General features: G+C 50.3%; 1 protein-coding gene across 1 annotated transcript in view; it reads left to right on the forward strand.

Moving 5' to 3' along the window:
* The first annotated feature begins 10,894 nt into the window (after positions 1-10,894).
* The window catches only part of CRACR2B (calcium release activated channel regulator 2B), a 28,548-nt gene continuing 14,636 nt past the window's right edge, over positions 10,895-24,806 (forward strand). Inside the window, exons 1-11 of the mRNA XM_026034791.1 lie at positions 10,895-10,952; positions 12,143-12,275; positions 13,059-13,314; positions 14,426-14,537; positions 16,784-16,952; positions 18,865-19,011; positions 19,222-19,312; positions 19,448-19,540; positions 22,090-22,277; positions 22,907-22,978; positions 23,536-23,590. Of these exons, the coding sequence (XP_025890576.1) occupies positions 10,895-10,952; positions 12,143-12,275; positions 13,059-13,314; positions 14,426-14,537; positions 16,784-16,952; positions 18,865-19,011; positions 19,222-19,312; positions 19,448-19,540; positions 22,090-22,277; positions 22,907-22,978; positions 23,536-23,590 (1,374 nt within the window). The remainder of the gene's footprint in view (positions 10,953-12,142; positions 12,276-13,058; positions 13,315-14,425; positions 14,538-16,783; positions 16,953-18,864; positions 19,012-19,221; positions 19,313-19,447; positions 19,541-22,089; positions 22,278-22,906; positions 22,979-23,535; positions 23,591-24,806) is intronic.

Genomic DNA, 24,806 nt, shown 5'->3' on the forward strand with positions numbered 1-24,806 from the left:
CCTCACCCTCTTTGCCTGCTACAGGAACATGCAAGACCTCTGCATTTACCTTCCCTCCCGCTCAAACTGACTTGTAGCGTTGTCTCTAGCGCAGCAGAGTCACCCCCTGCCCTGATACAGAGGCACAAAAGCTATTGATTAGATGTATGTCCTCTGGCGCAGCAAGTCTTTGCTTCCCATGCAAATCTGGTTGCTCAGTCTGCGCTGCTAAATGCAAATGGATCATTCGTCATCGTTCCGCCAGGGAAGCGCGCGCGGCGCTTTATGTAAAGCAAAGGGAAGATCTCGGCGGCCACCGAGCAGAGCCGAGCACGGATTTGTCTGCAGAGAGGCTGGCATCCGTGCGCTTTGTTCGTGATGGCCATCATTAGTTTTGGTGTATTGTTATTAGCTCTCTGCCCCTTTTAATGCAAAGGGGTTCGTAAAACAGCTTAAGTCTAATGTGAAGTGTGGTGTTCGAGTACATGAACACCAGCCGTGGTGGGATTGTTCTGTGTTACCCCTCTCTGATCTCTTTGTCTTCAAGGGAGGATCCCCAGGGAAGGAAGTGGACAAGCCTGTCCTGGAGTATTTACTAGGTCCTGCCTGCAACAAAATCCCCTGAGCTTCAGGCCCTGTTTTAACTTCTAGGTTATTACTGCTTGTACTTGTTTGCTTCCTATGTCTCCTATAAACATAGGGAGAGAGAAACAACCCACTTTTGGAGTATGGAGTGAACTGGATGTGAGCTCACCTAGTAAATATTAAGGTTTGGTGTCTATGTCCAAATTAAAAAACATATATATGGACACATTATATTTCTTTTAAGTATGCCTTCAGAAAAGTTTTATCCCCTTTCACCTTTCTGCAGTGATGCTGTTTGTGCCTGTTCCCTCAGACTTGTGAGGTGTTAGGGGAGATGGCTCAAGCCGTTGGCCTCAAAGAAATTAGTTTTTATAGGGAAGGATTAACATCTATTGCTGGCTCATTTGTTTCCCCCTTTCTTCCTGCTGCCTGGGTGCTGCGTGGGGCGCAGAGCTGCTGCAGGCTCGGTGCCTCGGACGGATCCCGTTCCGCGGATCCTGTTCCGTGGATCCCGTTCCACGGATCCCGTTCCGCGGATCCTGTTCCGTGGATCCCGTTCCACGGATCCCGTTCCGCGGATCCCGCGGGGCCACGGAGGCCTGGGCTCTCGCTCTGGGGTTGCTCCTGGCGGCCCTGAGTGCGGGAGGCTGCAGGGGGCCTGCATGGCTCCATCCAGCTCCAGTGAAAATCCGCTGCCCTGAACAATACAATGGAGAGGGCAGGGTGTTCAAGTACCTAGGATAAGCTGAAAACCTTTCTGGCATCAGTGGATAAGGCCTTTTCCTTTTCAGTCTGTACCACTAAGCACACAGTATGGTTGCATTAGCATTTCTATGAGAATCATAACTTTTCTATTTCCTGGCCTTTATCCATGTAATACTAGGGCTTCATTAGTACAGGCTCCAAAGTGCCTTTCCCCCTACCTCCTCCTTTCTGTTTATTTAGCTTTTTGTTCTGGTGGGTGCTCAGAGGAGCTCCCAGAGGCCTCCCGGAGGAGGCAGGCAGGAGGCGGGCTGCGAGGTGCTGGAGAGCACTTTGCTCCCCTTTTTGTGCTGTTCTAGACTTGTCCTCTGCCATGAGCACAAGCTGAGGCCACAGCTCGGTGTTCGGCATCACCTCCGCCTCAGCGGAAAACCAAACGGTGAGGAAAGCCCCCGCTTGCCCGAGGCAGGTAACGTGGGCGGCCTGACTTTCACCCTGGCTGCATTGCTAGGGCAGCTCCTTGCACGGAAGGGGTTGGGGAGCGGAGGAATCCGCGTGCTTTAATGACTGCTGATGCAGGGCTTTCCCTCTTCCGTAGTGCGGGCTGATGAGGTCTCTGCTATCCAGAAGGCAACTGGAGCCTTCCCGTGAGGAAATGTTGGGAATAGAGGTTTTCAGTGCCGGGCCGGGAGGCCGGGCTGCCCGCTCCGCGCTCCCGCAGCAGCCCAGCTTTGCTGGGCAAATGTTATCCCTGAGGGCCGACGCCGGGAGGCACTTGGAGCAGGAGGGAGCGGCGGGGAGGAAGCAATTCCAAATGCTGGGAGTGCAGCGGCTGCGTGCCCTGCTTTCCCCTTGTCGTGGTCGGAGGAGCCCTGGGGCGGCGCGTGGGGCCCGACGGAGCCGCGGGTACCGGGGCTGCCGTGCCGGGACCCCCTCAGCCCCTCAGGCGGGCAGGGACGAGGAGAGGCCGGTTCCCCTCCCGGGCGCCGGGGCAGGAAGGGGGCCGGCGGTTAGTGACGGCAGAGAGCAGCCCCGGGGCTGTTCTGATGGGAAGGTCTTGGACACACACTGCTAACACAGCCCATAATAGCACCCGCTCTCCTGCAGGGCTTTGGAGGGCGGCTCCTTGCACTTCAACGTCCTGTTGCACAATGTCCCTTTTTAATTTTTCCCCTAAGTTTTATGTACCTCTCCTTTTAAAACAGGTGTGCAGACAGCTATGGAAATGCGGAGTCAGACTTGAGGCAGATCCACCGTTTGCAGTGAGGTAGGCACCAAGCTGCTTGCTTCCCTCAGAATTCCAGCTGCTCGGCATGATATGTAGGATCATCTGCTTTCCTGGCATGTCTTCCCATCTTGCCTGAGGCAGCTCAGGCGCAAGCCCTTTTCTTCCACAGCAACTGTGCATGAGCAGGGATTATGAGGAATTCACCTCGGGTGCCTAATTGCAGGATTTCATGTGCTTTCTGAATCTGCTGCTGCAGCCTCCGTCGGAAGCGGGTGAGATGCGAAGGGAGCAGTGCAGACCACACCTCCTAGCGTGGACCTGCTTCTCTTCACATTGGCTGTGTTATTTCCTCATTGGATTTTGCCGGGGATACTGTCGGCTCCAAGGGAGGAGAGCGCTACCATCCTGCGTCCCAGGTATTTGGGAGCTGAACCTGTGGAGAGAAGGGATGACGTTGTGCAGTAGGGGAAGGGGGAGAGCAGAAAGCGTCCCTTGTGCGTAGGGAATTGTTTGAGGAGAAGGGAGGCTGACGGCTTCGCAGGCTGCTGTGTCTCAGCAGAGTTTCTGCCTCCGAACTTTCTGCTCTGACTTCCTGCTTTTGCTTTAACGAAGCAGCAAAGGGACAGGACAGGGGCTCGCGAGTGCAGTGGCACTGTGAGCTGATACAGAAAACAGTGGTTATTCCCATTCTTTATTTGTCGATTTAGAAGAACGGGAGGCGCTTAATTAGCAGATGGTTAATTCTTGGGTTTGAATCGCCCAACATCTGTGCGAATGTTGAGCAGAGAATGCTTGTTCCCAGTTTGGATCTGGTTCTGCAGGTTGCTTAGCGAGCTAGCGGCTCTCCGCTTCGGGAACTGCTGATTCACAGTGCTCGCTGCAAGGGCGGGATTTTCAAAGTAAAGAAAATCCTGTCTCACGATATGTGGGATTGTGCCGTTTCCTTATGAAATGAAGGTCTAGAGCTGGCCGGATTAGCGATGAGGGCTGCCGTGCCGCGTGCTGTGTGAGAGCTCCGAAGTTTTCTTTGAAATAATTGCTGGAAAACTGTCCGCTCTCTCTCCCAAGCACATCCATTTCTCCTCCTTCCCCTCAGCCCCACTGTCTCTAATCTTACACCAGTTTTGCTGCTGGGAGCCCCTCGCTCCGTCACAGCTTTTGTCCGAGAGGGGATGTTCCCTGCCAGGTGATCTCGCTTTACCCACACCGGTCTAGCAGTCGAACAGAGAGCCGAGCAAACACCCATTCAGGCAGCTGCTGCTCCCGGGCTGCTCCCGGGCTCCCCTCCCATGTTGTTCCTTGCGGATTGCACTGGGTGGGCACGGAGCCTGTGCTGGACCCTTCCACACGTTGCTCTGCCCACAAAGGAGAGGCTCAGGGCATGTGGCTGCTTAAAACATCCTTTGGTCCTCTGTTTGGAAAGGAAAAAAACAAAAAGGGCTTTTAATATTTTGCTGTGTTATGTCTTGAATGAGAAAAGGAAATTAAATTTCTGGTCTCTTGCACAAGATCCTGGGAATCTTGGACACTTTCCTTTACGGGGAGGAGGTGGAGTGCTGACTGCCTGGAGCCAGGACCTCATCTGCGACCCTCCCGGGGGTCGGAGAGCTGAGACCCGTCTGTGCACAGGCGGTGGATTTGATCCTTTCATCCTGATCTGCGTTTCAGGAGGAACACTTTGCTCGGCACAGCCAGCGGCTCCTTGGCCCACGGAGTGGGTGACATTCCACATATTCCCGCTGTTATCAGGGTGGATCCGCAGCTCCGGGGTCGCTGACTGTCGTGGCCGGCTTCGTGTCTGCGAGGCGGAGAGGGGGTTAATGGTTTCCTCGGGAATTGGCTGGCGCTGCCTCAGCTGTGTTTGTCGTGTTTGCAGGAAGGTCAACGTGTCCGTGGGCCCCCTGCCTTGCTGGGGGGTGAAACGGATCCAGCCCCAACCCCAGAGAGGCCCCGGGGGGTGCTGCCCTGTCCGGAAAGCCTCATTCCCGCTCATTCCCGCTCATTAATCTTTGCAAGCCGGCTTTGCCCTCTGCGTCCGTGTGGATGGTGCCGAGGAGCCAGGGAAAGGTTCTCGTGGTCCCATCTCCAACGCGCAGCCTAAAAAGACTGCGGAGCTGAGATCGCTGTGCCCTGTGCACTTTGGGAGACGGGAGATGAATTTCCTGGGATGAGGGCAGCATGGCTCAACTCCAGGCATCCCCCTGCACCGTTTACTTTGGATAAATAACAGCAAGGCAGGAGGATTCCTGCTGAAGCCAGAGAAAGTGTGCGGATGTCTCGGGTGGATGAGAGATTCAGGGAAAGCTCTGCTCGGGAAAATGCACAGCTGGGATCAGATGACTTGGAAGGAGGCTGGATTGAGGCTGGTGCCTGAGTTATGGGTCTGGTGGAAGGGACGGGAAGCAGACCAACCTTTTCCTGTGTGTATCCTGGGTTCGATTCCTGCAGCTGTCCTCCGAAGACGCAGAAAGCTCTGTGGAGCTTTTGGCAAATACCTTCCCGTGCCGCGGCGAGGCCGGGCGGGAACACGGCAGCGCGGCCAGCAGTAGCTACTAGCAGCAGTTCTCACTTCCATCCTTCCCAGGGAAATGCATAAAGGTTTTCACTAGTATTCCTTACTGGCTATTTGTGGCTTAGAGATTTTCTTTTTTCCTTAGCCAAAATGAGACGTTTTGTGTTTAGTAGCCCTTTATGGACAAGCTCGAGGAAGAGAAAAATCAGTCAACTTCAGTCCAGCCCTGGGGATTCTTGGGACACCCACAGCATCCTCTGTCAGGGGCTTCCACAGTTCAGTGACACGATGTTCACAAGTGATTTTCTTTAAATAAGACGGCAACTTGGCACTTGGATAGTAGTTGTTTGCTCTCTCTGCCCTTTGGGACTAAGCTATGTGCAAAACTCAAGAGCCGTTTAAAGCTCTCTGTATCCATTAGAGCCTTTTATCCACTTAATATTATTCTGTACAACTTTCTTGGGCGCGGGAGGTGCTTCAGGGACACTCTAGCTCTACGCAGGACGGGAACGAGGGATCATGCCAAGGGCAGGGAAAGGGGCTGGTGCGCCGGGAGCTGCTGGTGCCCTCAGGCTGTGACGGGAGCTGCTGACGTGTCCCGGCCGAGCCGCGGGGCCGAGGTGGTGCTCCGCGTGGGTTCATTTATCCTGGATGCCATCCTAGCTGTTCAGGAGTTGGTGGCACGGCACGGGAGAGCTGCCAGGCTCTGGTGGTTGCCCCTGTTGAGCTGCTAGCACACGAGCGCTCCCTCTGCTCCAAGGTAAGGCAGCAGAACTCCAAAGAAATCCCTGGGAATGCCCAGCGAAACAAGCCGAGGAAATGCCCTGCATTTCCATTTCCAGCAATGACAGTTGCAAGAGCTTTGGATGTGTCAGCTCAGCTCTGAGGCTCCTCTTCCGTATGGGGCGTTCCCGGCTGCTGCACCAGCTCGTGGAGGAGAGGAGGAGACAGGAGAGGGCTGCTCCTTTCCCGGGTTCCCCACGCTCAGTTTTCAGTTTGCATCATAACATTCCAGGGCTGACTCATCTTTAGCGCGAAATCCTCTGCCTTCTTGCCTGCTTTTCCCATATCTGAGTGGCAGGGAAAGTTTGTTCACCGCTTTCCTGCCTTACCTGTCGGATAGGCAGGAGAGCAGAGCACTTTGCAGCACAGCAGACGTGCGCGGTGCAAAGCCAGGGCAATCCTCCCACGCGCTGCCGTGCTTCGAGCAGCGCCCGCCTCCGGCTCCCCGGCGCTGCGGACAGTGGGCACCTAGTGGGAATAAAGGTAATATTAGCTTTTTACCGTTGCAAGTGCCTGTCTTTCTCGCTTAATGCTCCTGGTCTGGTTGCCTCTGTGTTCATAAATCACATACTTGTGGTAGAACATTAACAGCAGTGGCATCAGCAGGAAATTTGATGCTGCTCAGAGCCTTTTCTACCCGACTAAGTGAATGGTATTTACTTACTCCTAGCTAATCGTGTCCTTTGTGGATGTACAGCATGATCCCCATCTGTGGAAATACAAAGGAATTACTCCTCCTGCTTAATAGAACTGGTTTTCTTTCCGCTGCCGTTGTGGTACATGAGTTGAGGTCTTGTGCTGCATGGGTGAGATGTTGCAATGTTCCCTTCTGTCGCTTCAAAAACAAACAAAAGTGGTCTGGGAAACATGTGGGCCTTTGGAAAGAGAAAGAGCTTGTGAAAATGAGCCTTCTTTTTAAACTGGCTGGTGCCGAGTGCCATAACTTACTGTGGATATGTTCTGTATTTTCTGAAAAATCAGCTGTGCACTAGTCATCTCGACAGGTCCTAGAGCATTAGCTGCATGTGGAAAAACTGTAGCTTGGGTTTTGTTTTTCATTGCTGAGAGTTACCTTCTGCTCCAAGCACTGTTAGAGGCAAAATCTCATGTTTTCCCTCTCCTCTCCCCAAGACAAACAGCCAGCGAAGCCAAAGGCCGATGAGTGCGAGTTGCTCCGGAGCAGGCAGGCGCGCGCGGTGTCTGCGGTGCCAACGCGGTGACGCTCCGTGCGCTGCGAGACCTGCCCCGTGGTGACGGGCACGGCAGGCGCTGGCGTGGGGCGCCACGGGGACACAGCGTCCGTGGCGATTTCCAGCGGGGAAAACGTGTTTTCTGGTATATTCCTAGGGTCTGTCTGTATTAAAGAGTTATTACGCTAATGATTCTTAGCAGGTGTTGGTGCTTCCTGTTGTGGTGTTGGATCGGGAAGCGCGGAAAGCGTCTGTGAGTGCGGTTTGAGAATGTCACTTATCCTAATGGCTTGGAACAAAATTAGGAATTGTTACCCTCCTGCTGCTGCTGCTGCTGCTTGCACACGGGGGCTCTGAGGCTGCATCCAACTCGTGTTTTTCATGGCAGGGGTCTCGTGCCAAGGTTGAGAGGCTGGCATGCCAAATCGTAGAGACGAGTTCCCCGTGATCGACTTAAACGAGGGAACCTGTGATTTGCAGCAGAGAGCCTTTTTTTTTTTAAAGATTCTGGTTGTTGTGCCTGCAGGAGCCCTTTGGAGCTGCCCGTGATTCTGGGAAATACCTCCTTATCTCAGGGGCACATCCCATAACGTAGTCACCCGTAAATACTGCAGCAGGGCTTAGCTGGGAGCTATCGAGCCGGGCTAATCTCCTGCTGAGTAAACAGCACAAAGTTTCCTGGATTCGTTCCTGCTTCCGTAAAGGGATGCAATCAAGGGCAGGCAACTGAGAGAGAAAGGGAGAGGAGTGGAGCTCTAGATATTACACCTGATTTCAGGCTGTCTGCCCAGGATGTGGGGGCGTTTTGTTTATTTTTTTGCAAAAAAAAAAAAAAAGCAAAAAAAAGCTTATAAAACAATTGACGTTTTTCTAATTTTTCAATGTATTTCTTTTCCTGTGGTTCCCTTTGGGAAGGGAGAGCCCAACAACCACCCAGACAGAGCCCAAACAATGGAAACAGATTTCCTATAGAAAGGAAAAGGCAAAATGAATTCTGCACAAGGTATATTGAGAAATAACTTTCCCTGCTGCTCTCCTCCCAGCCTTGCCAGACACTGTGGCAGAGACTTTGAACACCGTTTCCACCACGTGTGTGCACAGCTCCCGGGAGCAGCTTTTGGGAATCCGAGCCGGTGGAAGCAAGTTTGACACAGGGCTCTTGGCAAGCCTCTTCTCTGCATTTCCCTGGTCAGAGAGACTTGTAGGCAGGGAGTTTTGTCAACAAATTCAGAATATTTGCTTTTTTTTTTTTTTTTTGCATGCCACAAAAATAATAATTTTACATATGTGTGCTTGATCACTGAAACTCAAAGTACTATTAAATTTGACAGCCAAATCACCTGGACATGGGACTGTGTCCTACGAGGACGAGTGATTTTTGTCCTACGAGGGCTAGTGTTTTTATAGTAATTATTTGCTTCCCACATGCCAGGAGAGAAAGGGAGGTAGAATAAACAATTCAGTGGCCAATGTTTGGCATAAGATAGTATAAGGACCCATATAACCTTTATCACTCTTTTCTTTAAAAGCTGCTTGTTGTTCCTCTGCTCCTGGACAATTTGCCAGTCTCGTGAGCAGGCAACACCCGCGTTGTGTCCTGCCGCGTCTCGCGGTGCCTCTGCTCTGTATTCGTGGCTTGTGGAAGCAGCCACTGGTGCTGGAGGGACCTTCACCTCAGCCCTTCGTCTCCCTCTCCTTAAGTTACATCCCACAGCCGGGGATCCAACCCGGCTCATTCGGTGTTTGCTCCGGAGAGGCCTGGCACGACCAGCTTTCCCTCAAGCTTTCCAGGATGGAGCTGACGACTTCCTTAACTGGTCTCGGATGAGCGTGCATTTGCTGCTGGGTGGCCTCCTTGCTGTAGGTGCCTGCTCCTGCCAGGAGGCTGTTGGTGTGTTTTCCTTGGAGAACGGGGGGTCCCCGTTGTGGCACGTTATTCCCTTGGGCACCTCGCCGTGCCCGGAGAGCAGCTCCCGGGCGTGAGTGGATCTGCTGCTGTGTTGCAGGCTTCTCTTCAAGTTGCACGACTTGTTTTATGCATGAGGAGGAGAAAGGAAAGGGTGTGTGTGTTCTGCTCATTTATTTGAATCAGTGGTTTAACTGTTCAGCTTTAGTGTGGGGTGTTTTTGATTTCTAATTATACTTTATCAGATGGAGATAAATGAGGATACCTTTAGGGAGGCTTCTCAGCAAATAGCTAAGCAGGCAATTTTGTGCCACACCTCAGATGCCTATCGTGTCACCTCTAAGGATTCTTCTTTAAAATCCTCTCCTGCCACCACGTCACCAACAACTCGCAGCGCAGGAAGACAGAGTCCTGCATTCCGGGTCTCTGAGCACGCGACTCATCCGCAATCCTGGATAAGCCACTTGGCGACCTGTGCTTAGTTTGACCGCTTTGGTAACTGTGGATTCCTCGTGTTGGCTCCTGGCAGGGCTGCTGGGAGGGCTGCGTGTGCCCTGCCGGCCGCTCACTGAGGTCAGCTGGGGACGCACTGCGGAAAACTTGGCTGGACTCCCCTCTTTCCTTTCCTCCTTGTCATCAGGCTGCCAAAAACACCACTGTGGTCACGTGTACGTGGTGCTCACAGTAACACGGACAGGGACTCTCCACTGCAGAGAACATTTTAACCATCAGTTTTCTTTGCCTCTGACATTGATTACTGCTCTAACACCAAGCTTAATAATAATAATGCTATAGCTCAATCAGGCTAGCTTGAAAGAAATGACCTCCCCTGTCAGGGAACAGCAGCTCGGGTTCAGTCTCCTGTTTGTTGAGATTAGCAGTGCATTCAGATTCTCCATTCAAGTTGTTTTAAAACTATGAAACTCTAAAACTATGTTGGTGCTCAGGTTTCTCCCGTAATTGTCTGTCTCTAGGAACTGAGTCTTAAAAGAAAACGCCAGCAGTCACACGCATCCGAATCTGGTTGGAGGAGCTGCCAGTGCTCCCGGCACGGGCTGGTGACATGGCTTATCTGGAGCCATATGGCAGCTGAGTCAGGATTAGAGTTCAGGCCTTGTGATTTCCCCAGCAAGTGCCTTGAGGAGGAGGATCCGGCCAGAGGATCCGGCTGGCTTTCTTCGTGCCAGACAAACTGCACCTTTGTGTTTTGGGTGGTGAAAACATGCCTGGATGTAACGCTGGTCTGAGTTACCTTGGTGCGGACGTGCCAAGGTGGCAGCGCTGGCCACATTGCTCACAGCTGACTTTCCAGCTGTGGGCTCTGTCTGAGGTGGCCCATGTTTGCTTTCTGGGCCCTGTAAATACCCGGGAAGCTGCCGTGTACCTGCAGGTGGGATTTGGCTTTCTGCACCCCAGGAGATGCTGCTGGTAGCTCTGCCAGGCCCTTGGAGATGAGCTCTGTACCACTGCTCCTGCCTGTGTAGGAGCAGGGAACACTTGGTTTGATCTGATGCAGGGATGCTCTCTGTTGTGGAGCAGATGCATTTCCAACTGTGCAGCAGGCACACAGAAAACTGGAATAATCCTGTGAATCTCTGTCAGTACTCCCTAGTTCTAGCAGACACCTGGTTTCTGTCAGCAGCTCCTGGTCCCACCGCAGGGCTCTTGTGAACAGTAAGTATTTTTCATGTTCAAAGAAACTGGACAAGTGTTTTGGAAGATAAATCTGTTCGGGAAGGAACCACATGGCACTTCTGGTCCCAGAATTTCCCAGAGAGGAAAATGGTAGAGGGCAGTGGAGTGAGTTCTTTGGGGAAGTCTTTTCTGTGATTCCCCTGCTATTGCTCGTCCCTCAGCTCCTGTTCATGGCCACTGTGGAGGGTGAGATTTTGGGGCCACACAAACTTTGCTGTGACTATAATGGATGATTTGGCAATGGAAATCAATAGCCTGAGGTATAGAGATGGTCCTGACACCAGGCTGGGTGTGGAAATTAATGCTTAGCGGGAATGGTCTCGGTGACCTTCTCCCGTCATATGAGATCTGGAAAAATGAATCCCGGCTTCGGTAGCAACCTGTGGCTGTCCCTGGGAGGTGGCTTATGACCTGCCATGGGAGCAGGTTTGGCTTTACCTTTCTTCTCTGGCTCCTCCACATGTTTCAGACCGATGTGGCTTTTGCAAGGCTGAGCCTTTGCCCTTGGGCTGCTCTTTTGGTCTGTCTCTTGGGCCCCTGTTTATACTGTGCTTTACAAAGAACATGTTCTTACAAATGGGGATGCAGAAGGAAAGGCCTTTGGGAGAGGAGTCCATCTGAAAGCTGCTCTGTGTCTTGCTTGCTGGGCTCTTCTAATTGCAGCTTTATTCCTCTGCAAGGTCATCCTGCCTTTGAGAGAGTCTCATCTGGCGTCAAGCTGCTCGAAGCAGCCTCCACAAGAGGTGCTAAATGTTGAATTAATGGGCTTGGTCTTTTACGTGCTTGAGGCAAAGCCTTTCAGATTCGTGGTCCCCAGCACCTCTAATGAAGAGGCTTTTAGCTCGGCTAATGTTTTAGATCTGCAGTACAGCAGGGCTTTCGATAAAAGGAGATGCTGGAGGTGGGGATGTAACGTGCCTCCAGGAGAACAGCACATCCTCCTCGTACACGTTTCTTGCCGTGGCAGAGCTGGGCTGATATCACCTGCATGTGCCATTTGAAATAGAAATGATGAACTTGCTTGCTTGCTTTTCTCCTTTAGCCCTCTGGGTTCCCCAAAGCTTGAGTCTTAGCTCTGTGCTCCTGACTTGCCTTGGGTGGCTACCTGACTAGAAGGCGAATGTGTAGTACTAATTTCTAGGTTGTCCTCGGCACTGTTTCAAATAAATATGTCTTCAAGTGACGCCAAACTGAGATGCCATGGAAAAAGTCCTCATTTGAGAAGGGGGAGTGAAGCAACCTAGTTGTTCTTTGGAGCAGAACCACCCTGTTGCTCACCGGGCAGCTGTAATGAACAGAGTCAAATATCACGGCACGTAATTGCCTTCTCCCTTTGTATTGGTTCCATACGCTTCACGCTCGTGACAGTCTTCTCGGCCATGATGTCCTCTATCCTCCTAGTGCCCCGACAGTGCAAACAGAATTAACTTGGCTGCTATCGCGGCATCTGTACTTGGCTTTTATTTCCTGGTGATTAAAAAAAAAAAAAAAAAAAAAAAAGAAAAGGAAAGCAAACGCCTTGGCTCCTACTGCTTAAATCTGCTCTCCGCTCGCCCGCCCAGCTCAGCGTGCCCTGCGCCGCAGCCCGCGGCTCTGCAGGACGAGAAGCCTAAGGCAGTCGGTGCGCTGGGACGTGGGGCTCTTGTGGAAGTCCTGCTGTCTGGAGGGTGTTTTATTGGATCTGCAAGTCGGAAGGTGGGTTGTGGTAAGGGTTTGTTGTACACATCTTAGGAGTTACAGTGCTGTTCTTAAAGGGGGGCTCTCGTTCCTACGTTTTTGCTTTGGGTGCTTGTAAATAATGGGAATTATTTTCTTTGGCATCTGATACATCTTCGTGATTGGGTAGTTTCCTTCCTTGAAAGGTGAACATTTCAGATTAAAATTCTGTTGGCAGCTTATGAACTTTCAAAACAGAAGCCGGGAGGCAAGAGGGGCAGGAATGCCCAGCTTATTCAGTTTTTCCCGTCTTATATCCCAGTGCAGGAATATTCTGACCTTTCTTTGTGTTGTAATAACATGAGATGGAATTGCTATTTGGGAAATGTTAACAGGAAAATGTCAGAGGTGGAAGGCCAGTTGGGGGACATGGGTGGGAGGGTGCTGGGAGAAACGTTCCTCCTGCTCTCTGCTCCTCTGCTTGCTTTTGCCAGTGGGAATTTTGCAAGGGAATTTTGCAAGGGAATTTTGGGACTTTCCAATTTCCCTGTAGATCTGAGCTGAAGGGAGAGTGTCCTTGCTAGGTGAGTGGTCTGGGCCCGTCAGCGTGCCGGGTTACAGCTCTGTGGTAGCCACATCCCTCCCCGTTGGTGGGGACTGCAGCTCCGTGGCAAGCTCTGCTCATTGTCCCTCTCCTCCCCTACTCCTGGGTAATGGCTACGGATGAACATTGTCCTTTCAGACCACGTGGAACTGGGCGGCACGTGGGGTGGGGGTGGAAGAGCATATCTGATGGGGACTTCTCTGTGTCCTGCCCCACAGCTCTTCCATTTGCCTCTGCCCTGGGGGGAAAGGCTTTGAGAAGATGGAGAACCGGAGGGGAGCCCTGTCGGGATACGGCCGCTGGGAAGGAGAAGAGGAGGGGGACGAGGAGGACGAAGTGGCTCCTGGTGCTTCTCCTTCCAGCCAAATGAGTGAACTGGAGGATGTGCAGGTGGAGATGCTCGAGAAGGCAAGGGAGCTCTTCCAGCTGTGTGACAAGGATGAGAAGGGCTTTATCACCAAGGTGGACATGCAGGTGAGGTAAAAATCCTTCCCTGTTCAGCTTTAACGGCTTCTTCTGCCTTATAGCTGCTCCCGAGAGGAGGACCTGTAGAGCCAGGGGAGCCAGAAGAGGGGGAGACTGAGACTGTGACACGGCTTCACCTTGGCAAACGTGGGCCTGTGCACGGGCTCTGTGTGTTCCCCTTTCCTGAAGCTGGGCTCTGCCTCACCCAGCTGCCAGGAATCAAAAATCCTGATCTATTTGTTTGTCCCCGCAATTCTTTGGACAAGGGGGACTGCAATAGCAAAATTTTAAGGGGTGAGTAACGTCAAAATCTTTGCAACAGTCCCTGCAAACATTAGGCCTGCAGCAGGATAGATGGGAAATCTGCAAGTGTAGACACTGGTTTAGTTAAAAAATACAACAATAAACCACTACCAACAGAAAAACTATCCCTCAGTCTCTAAAAGACACAAAAGCTCTGCATTTTTTAATCATTATTATCTGTTTTCCAACAGAATCTCTATTTTTTGTGTCTTTTTTTTTAAACAACTTTATCGGGAAGGTTACATCTGAATCATTCTTAATCTGTCCAATCTCTCCATCTATAATTATCACTTGGCAGGACCTCTTTAATAAGTAAAAGCTGGATTAATTATAGACTCGCTTTGTTTTGGGTTGTGTAATGCCTAATTCCGTGTACTTACGTTAATAGATATTTATTAAGGCTTATCTACAGCCCTCGGTTAAACAGACAGTAATGGGATTTTAGCTGTACTTCTTACTCGGAAGCACTGCAGGGGAGCCCTTCATGCTAAATACACACTCATTACAAAGGGGGATTTACCTGTTCCTTCCGTGTCTGTTGGGAATGTTGGCGAGCCGGGAGCCGGGCTGATGTGGGCGGCAGCAGCTCCCCGTGCAGCGCGCTTCCAACGTGCCCTGCTGGTTGAACTGGGCAGCCCTGGGCAGCCCTGTTGGACCCCAGGCGGGCGCTCGTGCCGCGGCTCAGCTGTCCTGGAACACTCACATCCCACCGGGATGCAGCCGGTGAGGAGGGCTCCTTGCTGGGGGCAGCGGGAGCAGAGTGAGTCACAGGGACGACTTGAGCTGTGCCCTCATCTCCCTCCTCCGGTCTTTCCAGCGGCTCCAGAACGAACTCCCCCTTACGCCTGAGCAGCTGGAGACGGTTTTTGATAGCTTGGAACAGAACAATAACGGATACCTGACGCCTGTGGAGTTCAGCATGGGACTAGGTAAGAACTGTTCAAAAACAGAGGTAGGAAAAAGCATGTGTGTGTTAAGCTCCCAGGAAACTTGTGCCTCTTACGCCTTGGACCGGTGGAGTTGTCACTGGCATCAAGGTCAGAGGGCAGCACATGGACATACATGGTCTAGGATCCTTAAAAATGATGAAGGAGGCTCTTGAGCTGCTGTGTCCCGATTGCTCAGACTGTGCCTGCTGAGGGCTTTCCCCAGCCAGGGCTTTCTTTCTGGTGCTTCAGTTTGAATGACCAGCAACAGCCACCTCTGAAAAGAGAGGCATATAAAGAATTCCTCAGAATAAATGTGGAAAGCTTTGTCTCAGGCCAGTCTATTCCGGGAAGGTGCAAATGCCCAGAATGCCAGTTCCTGCTGCAGGTGTGGGGCTTTGTGCTTCTTCAGAATCGAGAGGCATCTTGGCAGCGTGGGCTTTTCTGCCCTGCTCTGTGCGGAAGGTGAGCGGTGGAGGTGAATTTGGGCACCTTGGCGTCTCCTGGGCCTTCTGTGCAGTGACTCAAACAAACCTTGTTGGAGGTGTTTGCTGTAGTCATGGTCAGGCGTCCTAAGAGCACCTGCCCCAGTGCTGGTACCGGCAGGCAGGACTTCTGTGTGTGCCAGTCGTCCTGGCTGACCGTTCGGACTAAGCCTGAAGCGGAACAAGTTGTCAGGCTGTGTTGGCAGCCCAGCTCCATGGGATTTACTTCACTCTAGACAAAACACTTAATTTCTGCTTTTTCTTTTCCTTACAGTCAGCCTTTGTGTTTGGCTTTCCAGAATCCTTTTCAGGCTTGGCCTCTAACTCACAAGTTTTCCCTGCATGTTGCTGTTTAAAGCAATTTCTGAGATTCTTCTGGGATGTCAAACACATCTTCGGATTATTCTCTACAGTTTCTCTATCAGTTTTTCCAGCTGTAGAAGAGCGAAGATAACTCAGTCTTTAAAGCAGATGTTCTAAATGACTAATCCAAGCCTATGTCCTTAATTAAATTGTCCAAGCCCTCAAGTTTTAAGCTGAAGTAAGGCCTGTCTGTCCATGTTGTTAGTTTTTGTTGTTGTTTAACACAGTTTTAAGAGCAAGAGAGAAGCGTTCAGGTCCTCCATCCCTCTGCATTTCTTCCTGTATCAGGAGAAATCCATTACAAAACCAAGCAACTTGCACATATCAGAGCACAGCCAGCAGACAGATGAGGAGGGAAAAGCAGCTCATATGAAATAACCTCTGCGTTCTTTTTTTACAAATGACTGGTACAGCACCATATGCAGATAGCAGAGAGAGTAGAGTTATGAGATTTAGTTTGGAGCCTGGAGTGGTGGAGTTAAGGGACTTGAAGTACGCAGGCTTTGGACTTTTTCCTCTAGGAGCAGCTTCATGTTCTCATCCATGTTCTGAAAGTCCTTGGCGCCTGGCCCTGTGGCTTGGATGTCACCTCTGCCTTATGGACCAAGTAGATTTATTTTAGAAAGTAAGAGTAGTTCTCAATGAACATCTGATCTCTGCATACCAGACTAGTGCTGCCTCCTGGAAAGGATTGCTTGCTTTGTTTCTTTAAGCAGAATTTGTCCCCCAGTGTCGTATTTACCTCATTCCTTGAACAGCATGAAGTTCTCATGGCATTAGTATCTCAGCATGAAACAGGATCCGGAGTGCTGGAATCTGTCCTTACGTGGGATGGAGCGGGAGGGGATGTTCAGAGCTGATCTGCCTTTTGTTCAGACTCTGCTCACATTCCTAGCAAGAGGCAGCCCTTGTCCTGCGGCACTTGCATCAGCAGAGATGTGGAGCATGAGAAGGGAAGGGTGATTCTCTCTCCCCACCACCAGCACATTATTTTTTTAAGCCGGGGAAGCAGGCACAGAGCTATTCAGCATCTGGCTTGCGATCCCAGGGGAACCTTGTGGCCCAGGACCGGGGCCACCAGTGAGCCAGTGCCGGGTGCTTCACGTGCTCAGACTGCAGGGCTACGAGCGCGTCCTGGCAGTGCGGGTGTGAGCAGTGCCAGAGGAGCCCGTGGTCAGGCTGGGAGCCTGCGTCAGCCCCAGCGCTGCAGATTGGAAGCTGACAGGACATCAGAGCAGAGGCTCTTCCTGAGCCAGAGCTGGGTTCTACAGTAACAGCGTGCAGGCAGCTTCTCGTGGAGCCATGTCAGGTTGCCATCTGCATAGCATGTAGTTAAATGATATCCAACTTGACTTTCTTTTTCTATTTTTTTTTTTAATTCTAATTCTTTCCTTTCACCAGGGAAGTTAATCGGGATTGAATTGTGCCAAGGAGCTGGGAGCACAGACCACTCCAGACATGAAGAGACCTTTGAGTCGGGCTGGTCAGATGATTTGGACCAGGCAGATGATGAAGAGAAACGATTTTGTTCCATGATGGAGCAGCTTGGAGCAGCGCAAGTGTTCGACGAGTAAGTTGGGGAACCTCATGCCTTCACTTCTACCCTGTCCTGATCTTTCAGTATCCAAACTTCAGACTACTAATGACCAAGGAGGTGGGGCAGAGCTGCTTGTTGTCTGAGGCCATTACGGCCTTTTGTCTTGCGGTTTTGAGTTCTTTTATGCTCAATAACATGCAGTACTTTTCTCAAAGAACTTCCCAGACTATAAATTCATATCACAGCTGTAATATATAGCAGTTGGTGACATGAAACACATCTGCACACAGTAAACTAAGACAAGTATGCGAGGGTTAGCTAAGGTGAGGAGGACAAGTGTGCTCTCTCTTCCAAAATAAAGTGTGATTGTTCACATGTGTTCAGACAATCTTAGCTATAAGAGTCTGCCGAAAGGAGCCGTGCTCAAAGGGCTGCTTGGGAATGGACTGGTCTTGAGAAAGGTGAGAGGCCAGGCGGGGCGAGGGATACTCACCTGAGCCTTGGAGCTGGCGTGGACGTTGACCCTGTGCTTAGGCACTGCAGCAGTGCTGGCAGCCTGCAGGGAGCAGCCTGTCTCCCATGGGCTGCGCTGAGGGAGCTGCCAGCGCGGGGACTCGCTGCTGGTGGCGCTGCCTTGTCACCAAACCGAGCGTGGCTCCACCGGCAGCGTGATGCCAAGCACCTGCAGGCGCCTGCTGAGGCCGAGCTGCTCCTCCTGTTGAAGCAACTTGCAGGAGGAGGATGCTCCCCATGTGATGTGGTGACGCTGCGAGAGCCTCTAGTGCTGTCCTGGGTAAAGAGTCACTGCTGCGAACAGCTCTGAGAAGCATCACCTCTTAAAGTGGGATGAGCTGGTGTTTTATTTTGACCACTTACTTGCAGTTTTGTGCGATGAGCTCAGTAGCTATTTCATGTGAAGCTCTTGGGCCAAACCAGCTGTTGTAAAGAATTAACAGAAACTAATTGGGGGTGGTGTAGAGAGCTGGCCTGTCTTCATTGCTTTTGCTGAAGAAGAATGGTTTTGTTTATGAGTAGAACTGGATATTTTCCATTACCTAGAGAGTGAGGCTTTGATGAAATGCTAGTAGCTTTCAGCTGCAGGGAGGAACAGGGGGGAATGTCTTGTGATGCTGGTGGCTTGCTGTAGTTTTCTGTTTGCATGAAGAATAGTAAGGGAGACAATGCACAAATTAAAATCTCTACCCAAATGATGTCTACGAGTATAATTGTTTGGTACGTTTAATGGCAGTTCATAAAAGTGTCATGAGTTAAAAACAAACGAACAAAAATCTATCCCAAAGCCTTTGAAGACAAGTATAGAGAGTTGTCTCAGTCCCTGTTGGCTTAAGAGATTTTATGGGAAGGGGCATATTTCTAAGTGCTGTGTTCTAATTGTAATAAATTAGATACCAGAAGAGTGTAATGCTTTCTTTCTTTTTGTTTTCTTTTTTGTTCTCCTTTTCCTTTTTTCTTTTCTTTTTTTTTTTCTCTTCTCTCTTTTCTTTCTTTCTTTTTTTTTCCTCCTGGTGTGAGGACTACACCTAGGTGATGTGTGCTAAAATCCTTGGATTATAATAGTTTGCTACTTGATCACAGCTCACAACAAATTTGCTGAATGTTTTTATCTTCAAGTCTTGTTTTACACACATGTATTATTACTGAACACCTGTAAAACAGTCATTCCATGTTTGCTTCACAGTTGACTTTTCCTTCTTAGCTTGCTTCCTCTGTCTCAGTGTTTTGCTAACCAGCAATGGCAGTAGATGTTGCTCTTCATCACTCAGGCACTGCTTTCTCTCCCTCCTTGCTGGGGTGGTGCACTGCAGAAGGTCATAGGAGAAAGGCAATCCCTCCAGCACCGAATGCATACTGGAGTTGCAATAACCATTCACACGATGACCCAGGAACTCACTTGCTTTTTTTCTCTCTTGTGTGTTTGCTGCAGCCCAAGGGAGGTTCGGGAGCTCTGGGCCCGGCTGCGAAAGGAGCGTCCCGAGCTCTTGTCCAGTTTTGAGGAGTTTCTGTTGCGGGTTTCGTCGTACATCAAGGAGGCACATCATGAGAGGGAGTCCATGGAGCAGGCACTGAAGCGGTAAGGAGACCATCGTGACCGCTTGGTCACGCAATAAATAACCCTTGGTCCAGCTTAACTCTTGTTCCAGGATGTTTTTGACATTGCCACACTCTTTTGTACTTACCTTGCGATCAGCTCTTTGTAGGAACCTTTCACCACTTTCCTCTCCTGTTTCCTTTCTGCATTCTCCTTCTCTCCCCTGACGTGTGTTCTCCTTTCCCTTTGTAGGAGGGAGACAGACCATGACCGAGAAGTCAGGTGCCTTTATGAAGAAATGGAGCAACAGATCAAAGCAGAAAGGGAGAGGCTGATTGGGCAGGTACCTCATCTCTCTTGGCTGAAGAGTCCTCAAACGTTCTCTGGTCTAAAGGATAGCTGCTGGTTTACCTGGACAAGCAACAGCTCTTACCATGCTGTGGGTTGTATGAATAGTCACATATATTTGTTTCTTCAGGAAACATTGAGGCATGACAGAAGTAACCTGCTTCAGAAGGAACTGCACAGCAAAGAGCAAGAGCTAGAGAAAATCCTCTATCGCCAGAAGAAGGTAACAGGGTCCAAAGTGTTTCTAAAGAGCATGCCACCTTCCTGTGCCTTTCTGCTGCACCTTTTCTGACTGAGGATGGTTCTCATTTGCTGAGGGCTGGTGCTGGCTGGTCTGGTTCCCTGCCTGTTTCTGAGGCGTTGGAGTGCGTTGGTTTGTCTTCAGCTGTAATGGCTGCCTCTGAGTGGTTCCCTCACACACATTCTTTTTCTTATCTGTTTTGTTTTTTTCTTGTACTCCTCCCAGTAGCTGGACAATAACTTTATTTGGCAAGGAAGACTGGGTGAAGATTTAAAAGTTGTGGATTTGGAATCTACCATAGCATATAATAAAAGCACATAGGGACATGCAAGGGTCAAATCTTCCTAGCTTGTGTTTTCTGGCAACTCCAGAATAACCCAGGGTAAAAAAATATTGCATCCAGATGAAATAAAACAGCCTAGCAGTTCTCTGACAATTGGAGCTGTATGTACTATGCACTTGCATCCCAATGGTGCACTGATTACAGTCACCAAAGAGATCAAAGCATGAAGTTCCCTTTGACCTGCTCCCCCTGGTATGTGTATTTGTATGGGTGTCTGAGTGTCCATCTCCTTCTGAAGAAGCCAGGCATGGCTCCTGGAGGAATAAGCCATGGGGAGGGTACCTGAAAGATGTTTGCAACTTGGGAATTCCCAGTTAGGCACCTAGCTGTGATGAGGATGAAACATCAGTTCTCTCAAGACACTAGCACAGTGTGCAGGAGCCAGAAAAGCCAGCAGAGCTTTGGGTGCCATTGGGAAGGATGCTGAGAGTAAGACTGAGGATATTTTCCCGCTACCCACAACCACAGTGTGCTCATTTTTCAAGAGTTTCTGCAGCTCTGGTCTCCTTTAACTCCACTGTGTCCTACTTAGGATGAGAAGGTACAGAGAACTAAAACAATTAGGGAGAGGGAGCATCTGTCTTATTAGCAGAGAACAGAAAAGCTTAGACTCTTCATTTTGGAGAGGAGGAGACTAAGGGAGGGTGCAACCAAGTTTTACAGTATCAGGAAGGTGGTGGATAAGGTGTGTGTGGAATAGTTATCCATCAAGTCCACCAAGAGCAAGAGGAGACTTGAGAAGGCTAGCAGGAACAAAGTCCTGATTTTACAAGGGAGTAGTGAACTTCTAGAATTTGTCGCTATAGAAGGTTGTGGAGTCCGATGGTATCGGCAGTTTAAAAAGGAACTGGTTGAACTAATGGGCTCATTAACAGGTGCAAAAAGCAAAAATAGACAGGGATATAGCCTGTAACATGCCTAATCCAAAGACTGCAAATGCTGGGATGTTGGAGGGGAGTGGACTCTACTAAGTAATGGTCAAGGCATACTGGGCTAGATGAAGCCTTTACTGTGACTAAAATGGGCATTTCTGCTGCTCTCAACTCTCACATTTATCACATACTGTGATTATCCAGTATGTGGATAATGAGGTCCCTCTTGTGGTGAAAGTCTAGTATTGTGAGCACAGTGTTGCATGGTATCATTTCAGACTGCATACAACATAAAATGGGATGAGTTTTGTGTGGTAGAGACTTCTTGGAGAGGGGCAGGAGCTTTTCTGAATGTATGTCCCCGACTTACTGGAAACCTAGGTGCTGTGGGATGGTGGCAGTGTTGCTGTTATGTGAGCCTGGACTCCAGAGCTCACAGGAAGGTTGAAAGGGCTGAAGTGTCAGTACCAGCCTCCCAGCCATGCCCTGCTCATCATCTGAGATGAGTGTGTCTGACTGCTTCGTCTCTGGCCTCGACCCTTTCCCAAGCTACACCAGCCAGTTCACGTGTGTGATGAATCAGGTCGCTGGCTGAATGCAGCGATTTGAACTCCCAGATCAGGCCTGTCAGTTGTGCTGATGTCTTGTTGCACTGTCTGGAGTGGAGCTGTGCCCAAGTGGCATAAAAACAACACACTGGGACAAAATGAAGGTCCCTCCAGCCCAGGGTCCCATCTCCAACAGGAGCTTAGGTTGGAGTGAAGGCCACCCACTTGCTTGACTTTCCATTTTTCATTATTTACAGTAGGACCTATGTAGTGTCACATTCCCATTACGCTTCATTCAGTACGCCCACCTCTCACCATCCACAGGTTTAGGAATTCCCTAAACCAGAAGTTGAATCTCAACACCTGTGCTTAAAACCTTCTTATATAAATACACTTCTGCTCCCTCCTGCCTAATTTTTTCTAGTCCTTCTTTCACCCAGATTTGAACTGTGATCTCCATAAAGCCTGACAGCAACAAATTCCTCAAGCTGCCTGAAGTGCTTCCCTAGCTATGCTTGACAAATTGCACTGCTTGCTCCCCAGTGCTGGCTCCGATGGAAAAAAAAATATTTGCTTCCTGTTTACCTTCTTGACACCACTGGTAATCTTGTAGACCTAAGTTGTCTTTACTTCCCATCTGCCTCATTGTCTGCATTTTTCAGCTTTTTTTTTTTTTTTTCTCCAATCACAACTGTAGCACGTATCCCTCCTTCGCTGTATTCAACCCTTCATTTAACCCTTCCTCTTCTTCCTCCTCTCCCCTTGCAGCTGGAACATCAGCTACAGTCTCTGAACTCGAAGCAGCTGGAGACGCGCGTACAGAATGAAAGGCTCCGGCATCTGAATGAAAACCTTCTGGAGGAGCTGGAGAAAAGCAAGTGGGAGCTGGAGGTGGCCAAGGGGCAGTTACAGAAGCTCCAGAAAGAGGCCCAGATTGAACAGGAGCAGAAGGATAGGTGAGGATTGGCAGGAGGGTGGGTTGTCTGGGCAAGGACTCGGGCAAAGAGGAAGGATGTGCAATAATTAAAGATCAAGGTCTCTAATTAGAAGCTTTCATCCTGTCGGAGGATTGCCTGCCTCATCTTGAGGACAAGAAGTAGCTCCCGTGAGCCTGCAAGCCTAAACTGGTATTTGCACTTAGCCTCTCACCCACCTGTAGTGGGAGATGGATTTGTTCATTGGTATTTGACTACAAAATGGCTATAAAAATTACAACTGTTCCTCAGCCTAAAGAAGTCTTCTCCTTACTATATTTTCCAGTTCATCATCACCTCTGCCGTGTTCCTACAGATCCTATGTTAATCACTTGTGTTTCTGTTTTGGAGCTTCATCTTACCCAACTGCTTTTCATTGGGATATTGCAGTTCTTCCCATGTCTAGCAGTTTAGGAAACTAGGGGGTGAAAAGGGGAAAATGGATTCCCTACCTTCACACAGAAGGAGAGCTGACTTTCCTGGCTGTGCCTCTTCCACTGAAACATGCTAGTAAAGGATGCTTCTTTACACATGCCATGAATGTCCCCGAGAAAGGGAGCTTTGTATTTCTTGGCCCGCTGACTTCCACTTTTAAAATTTTCTTCACCCAGGGATGTGTTTAGAGTCTCCAAGAACATGCAGAAGGAGAAACAGAGCCTCCTTCGACAGCTGGAGCTCCTCAGGTAAGAAAAGGGACGGTAGGAGATACGGAGCCCTTGGTGTCTAACAGGGATACTCAAACCCTTCCTGCTTCTGCAAGTGTGGCTGCCAAAGTCAACGGCTTGTCTGGGGGTGGGATTGGGAATTGTCCTTTGTTCCTCATGCTCTCTTTCTTGCTAAGCTGATTTGCTGGCTCAGCTGCAGTGCTGAGGTTTCAGCCCTTTGCTCATTTTCCCCATAGAAAGCCCTAGGAATGTATTCAAGCAGCATTCACACGCTGCCAGTTTTGCTAGGGCCAGACAGTATTGTGCACTCTGCTCAGCTCCAGCAGAGCACAGGCTGTGTTATTGCATCCACTAATCCCTCCCCTGGATAGATGTATTTTTTCTTGCTGACTAAGGGGCCCACGTGAAGCCTATTAACTGTATTGGGACACATGGAAGTCCCAACCTGTGTGGACTAAAGAGCATCTCTACCTGTGTCCCAAACTCCCTCTCCTTCCTAGCTTTCGAATGCTGGTCTTTACTTCACTGTCAATGAATGCTTCTTTGTCTCTCTCTTGTGTCTTTCTTTGGAGCAGAGAGATGAACAAGAAACTCCGCGATGAGCGCGACACTTTTGAAGCCAAGAAGCTGGTTAGTCTAAGAAAGAAAATCCTAATTCCTAGGCACCCTCCTTTCATCTGCTGCTATTGCTGTCACCACTCAGGGGCCTGTCACTTCCACGGGGGACAATGACCTGAGCTGCGAGGCCTGGTGTGGAGCACGAGTACAGACTTCCAGAGCTGGAGAGGAGCTCCGTGTCGCTCTCTCCGGTGCCCGGGTTCAAAGCCAGGCGCGTTGGCCCGGGCCCACAGCTCTGCGGGGCTGCCGGCCGCGCGCCGGCCTGGGCCCTGTGCGGCACCTGAGTTCGTGTGGGGAGGGCGCTGGAGCCGGGTGCAGCCCTGGAGCTCGGTGGTCACGAAGACGACGGATTCCCAGATACGCTGCTGGCTGCACTGGACGTGGCGGGGAATTGGGTGTAGGCAGGGGCAGGTTTTAGAGTTGGTCCCTGACTGCTTGAGTTGGTAGCAGATGTTTGCAGGTGTTCTCTTTGGGGGCAGCTGCCCCATTCCTGCAAACTCTGCTCTGGTGGAGATGCATCTTTGAGCCTTGTATCAAAGGATTAGGAGGAAGTGGGGAGCTTGTTGGGAATATGAGCAGTTGTTGTCCCTGGAGAACACTGAGGCAGTCAACTCCATGGCCAGCCTTTCCCAGACTCCAAGATAAGTATGGGCATGTGATCTATTTTTAATTTTTTTTCCATGAAAAAAAATGTCTTTGTGTTCCCATGTGTCGCTGTCAAGGCTGCTCTGTGCCCTTCTTGGTACCCATCCCTGCTACCACGTTGCTTTCCCTGCTTGGCCACCATGCTCCACTAGAAGGTCTGGACGCAGCTGTCTGGCAGTGATGAGTAGAAGGCCACAGGAGATGAGACCTGTCCTGTGTGGCTGGTGCGTGAAGGAAGAGGAAGAAAGTGGGTCTGGGGCCGGGGCCTAAGGAGGAGGGAGTTGTCCATTAGCGTTTTGAGGGGCACTTGCTGGATGGAGGCTCTGCACTGCTGCCTTGTGCTCAGGAGGAAAGCTGTCACAGGGAGGTGAGGTGTGTGTGCCTGCCTGCGTGTGCTTCTGAAATCTGAAGGGAGATGCTTTGCTTGTGAAGATGTGTCATGTTGAGTGTGCCTGCACGTGTGCATGTGAGAGAGAGCTCATGGCTTCCTCCTGAAAATTTACGGTTACCTTGCTGCAGAGGTCAGTGCAAATACACAAAGAAAAGGTGCTTTCTCTTCTTTCTTTGTGTAAAGCTACAGCAA

The sequence above is a fragment of the Nothoprocta perdicaria genome, unplaced genomic scaffold (assembly GCF_003342845.1).
Source record: "Nothoprocta perdicaria isolate Ctin4 unplaced genomic scaffold, notPer1 scaffold_15, whole genome shotgun sequence".
Lineage (NCBI taxonomy): Eukaryota > Metazoa > Chordata > Aves > Tinamiformes > Tinamidae > Nothoprocta > Nothoprocta perdicaria.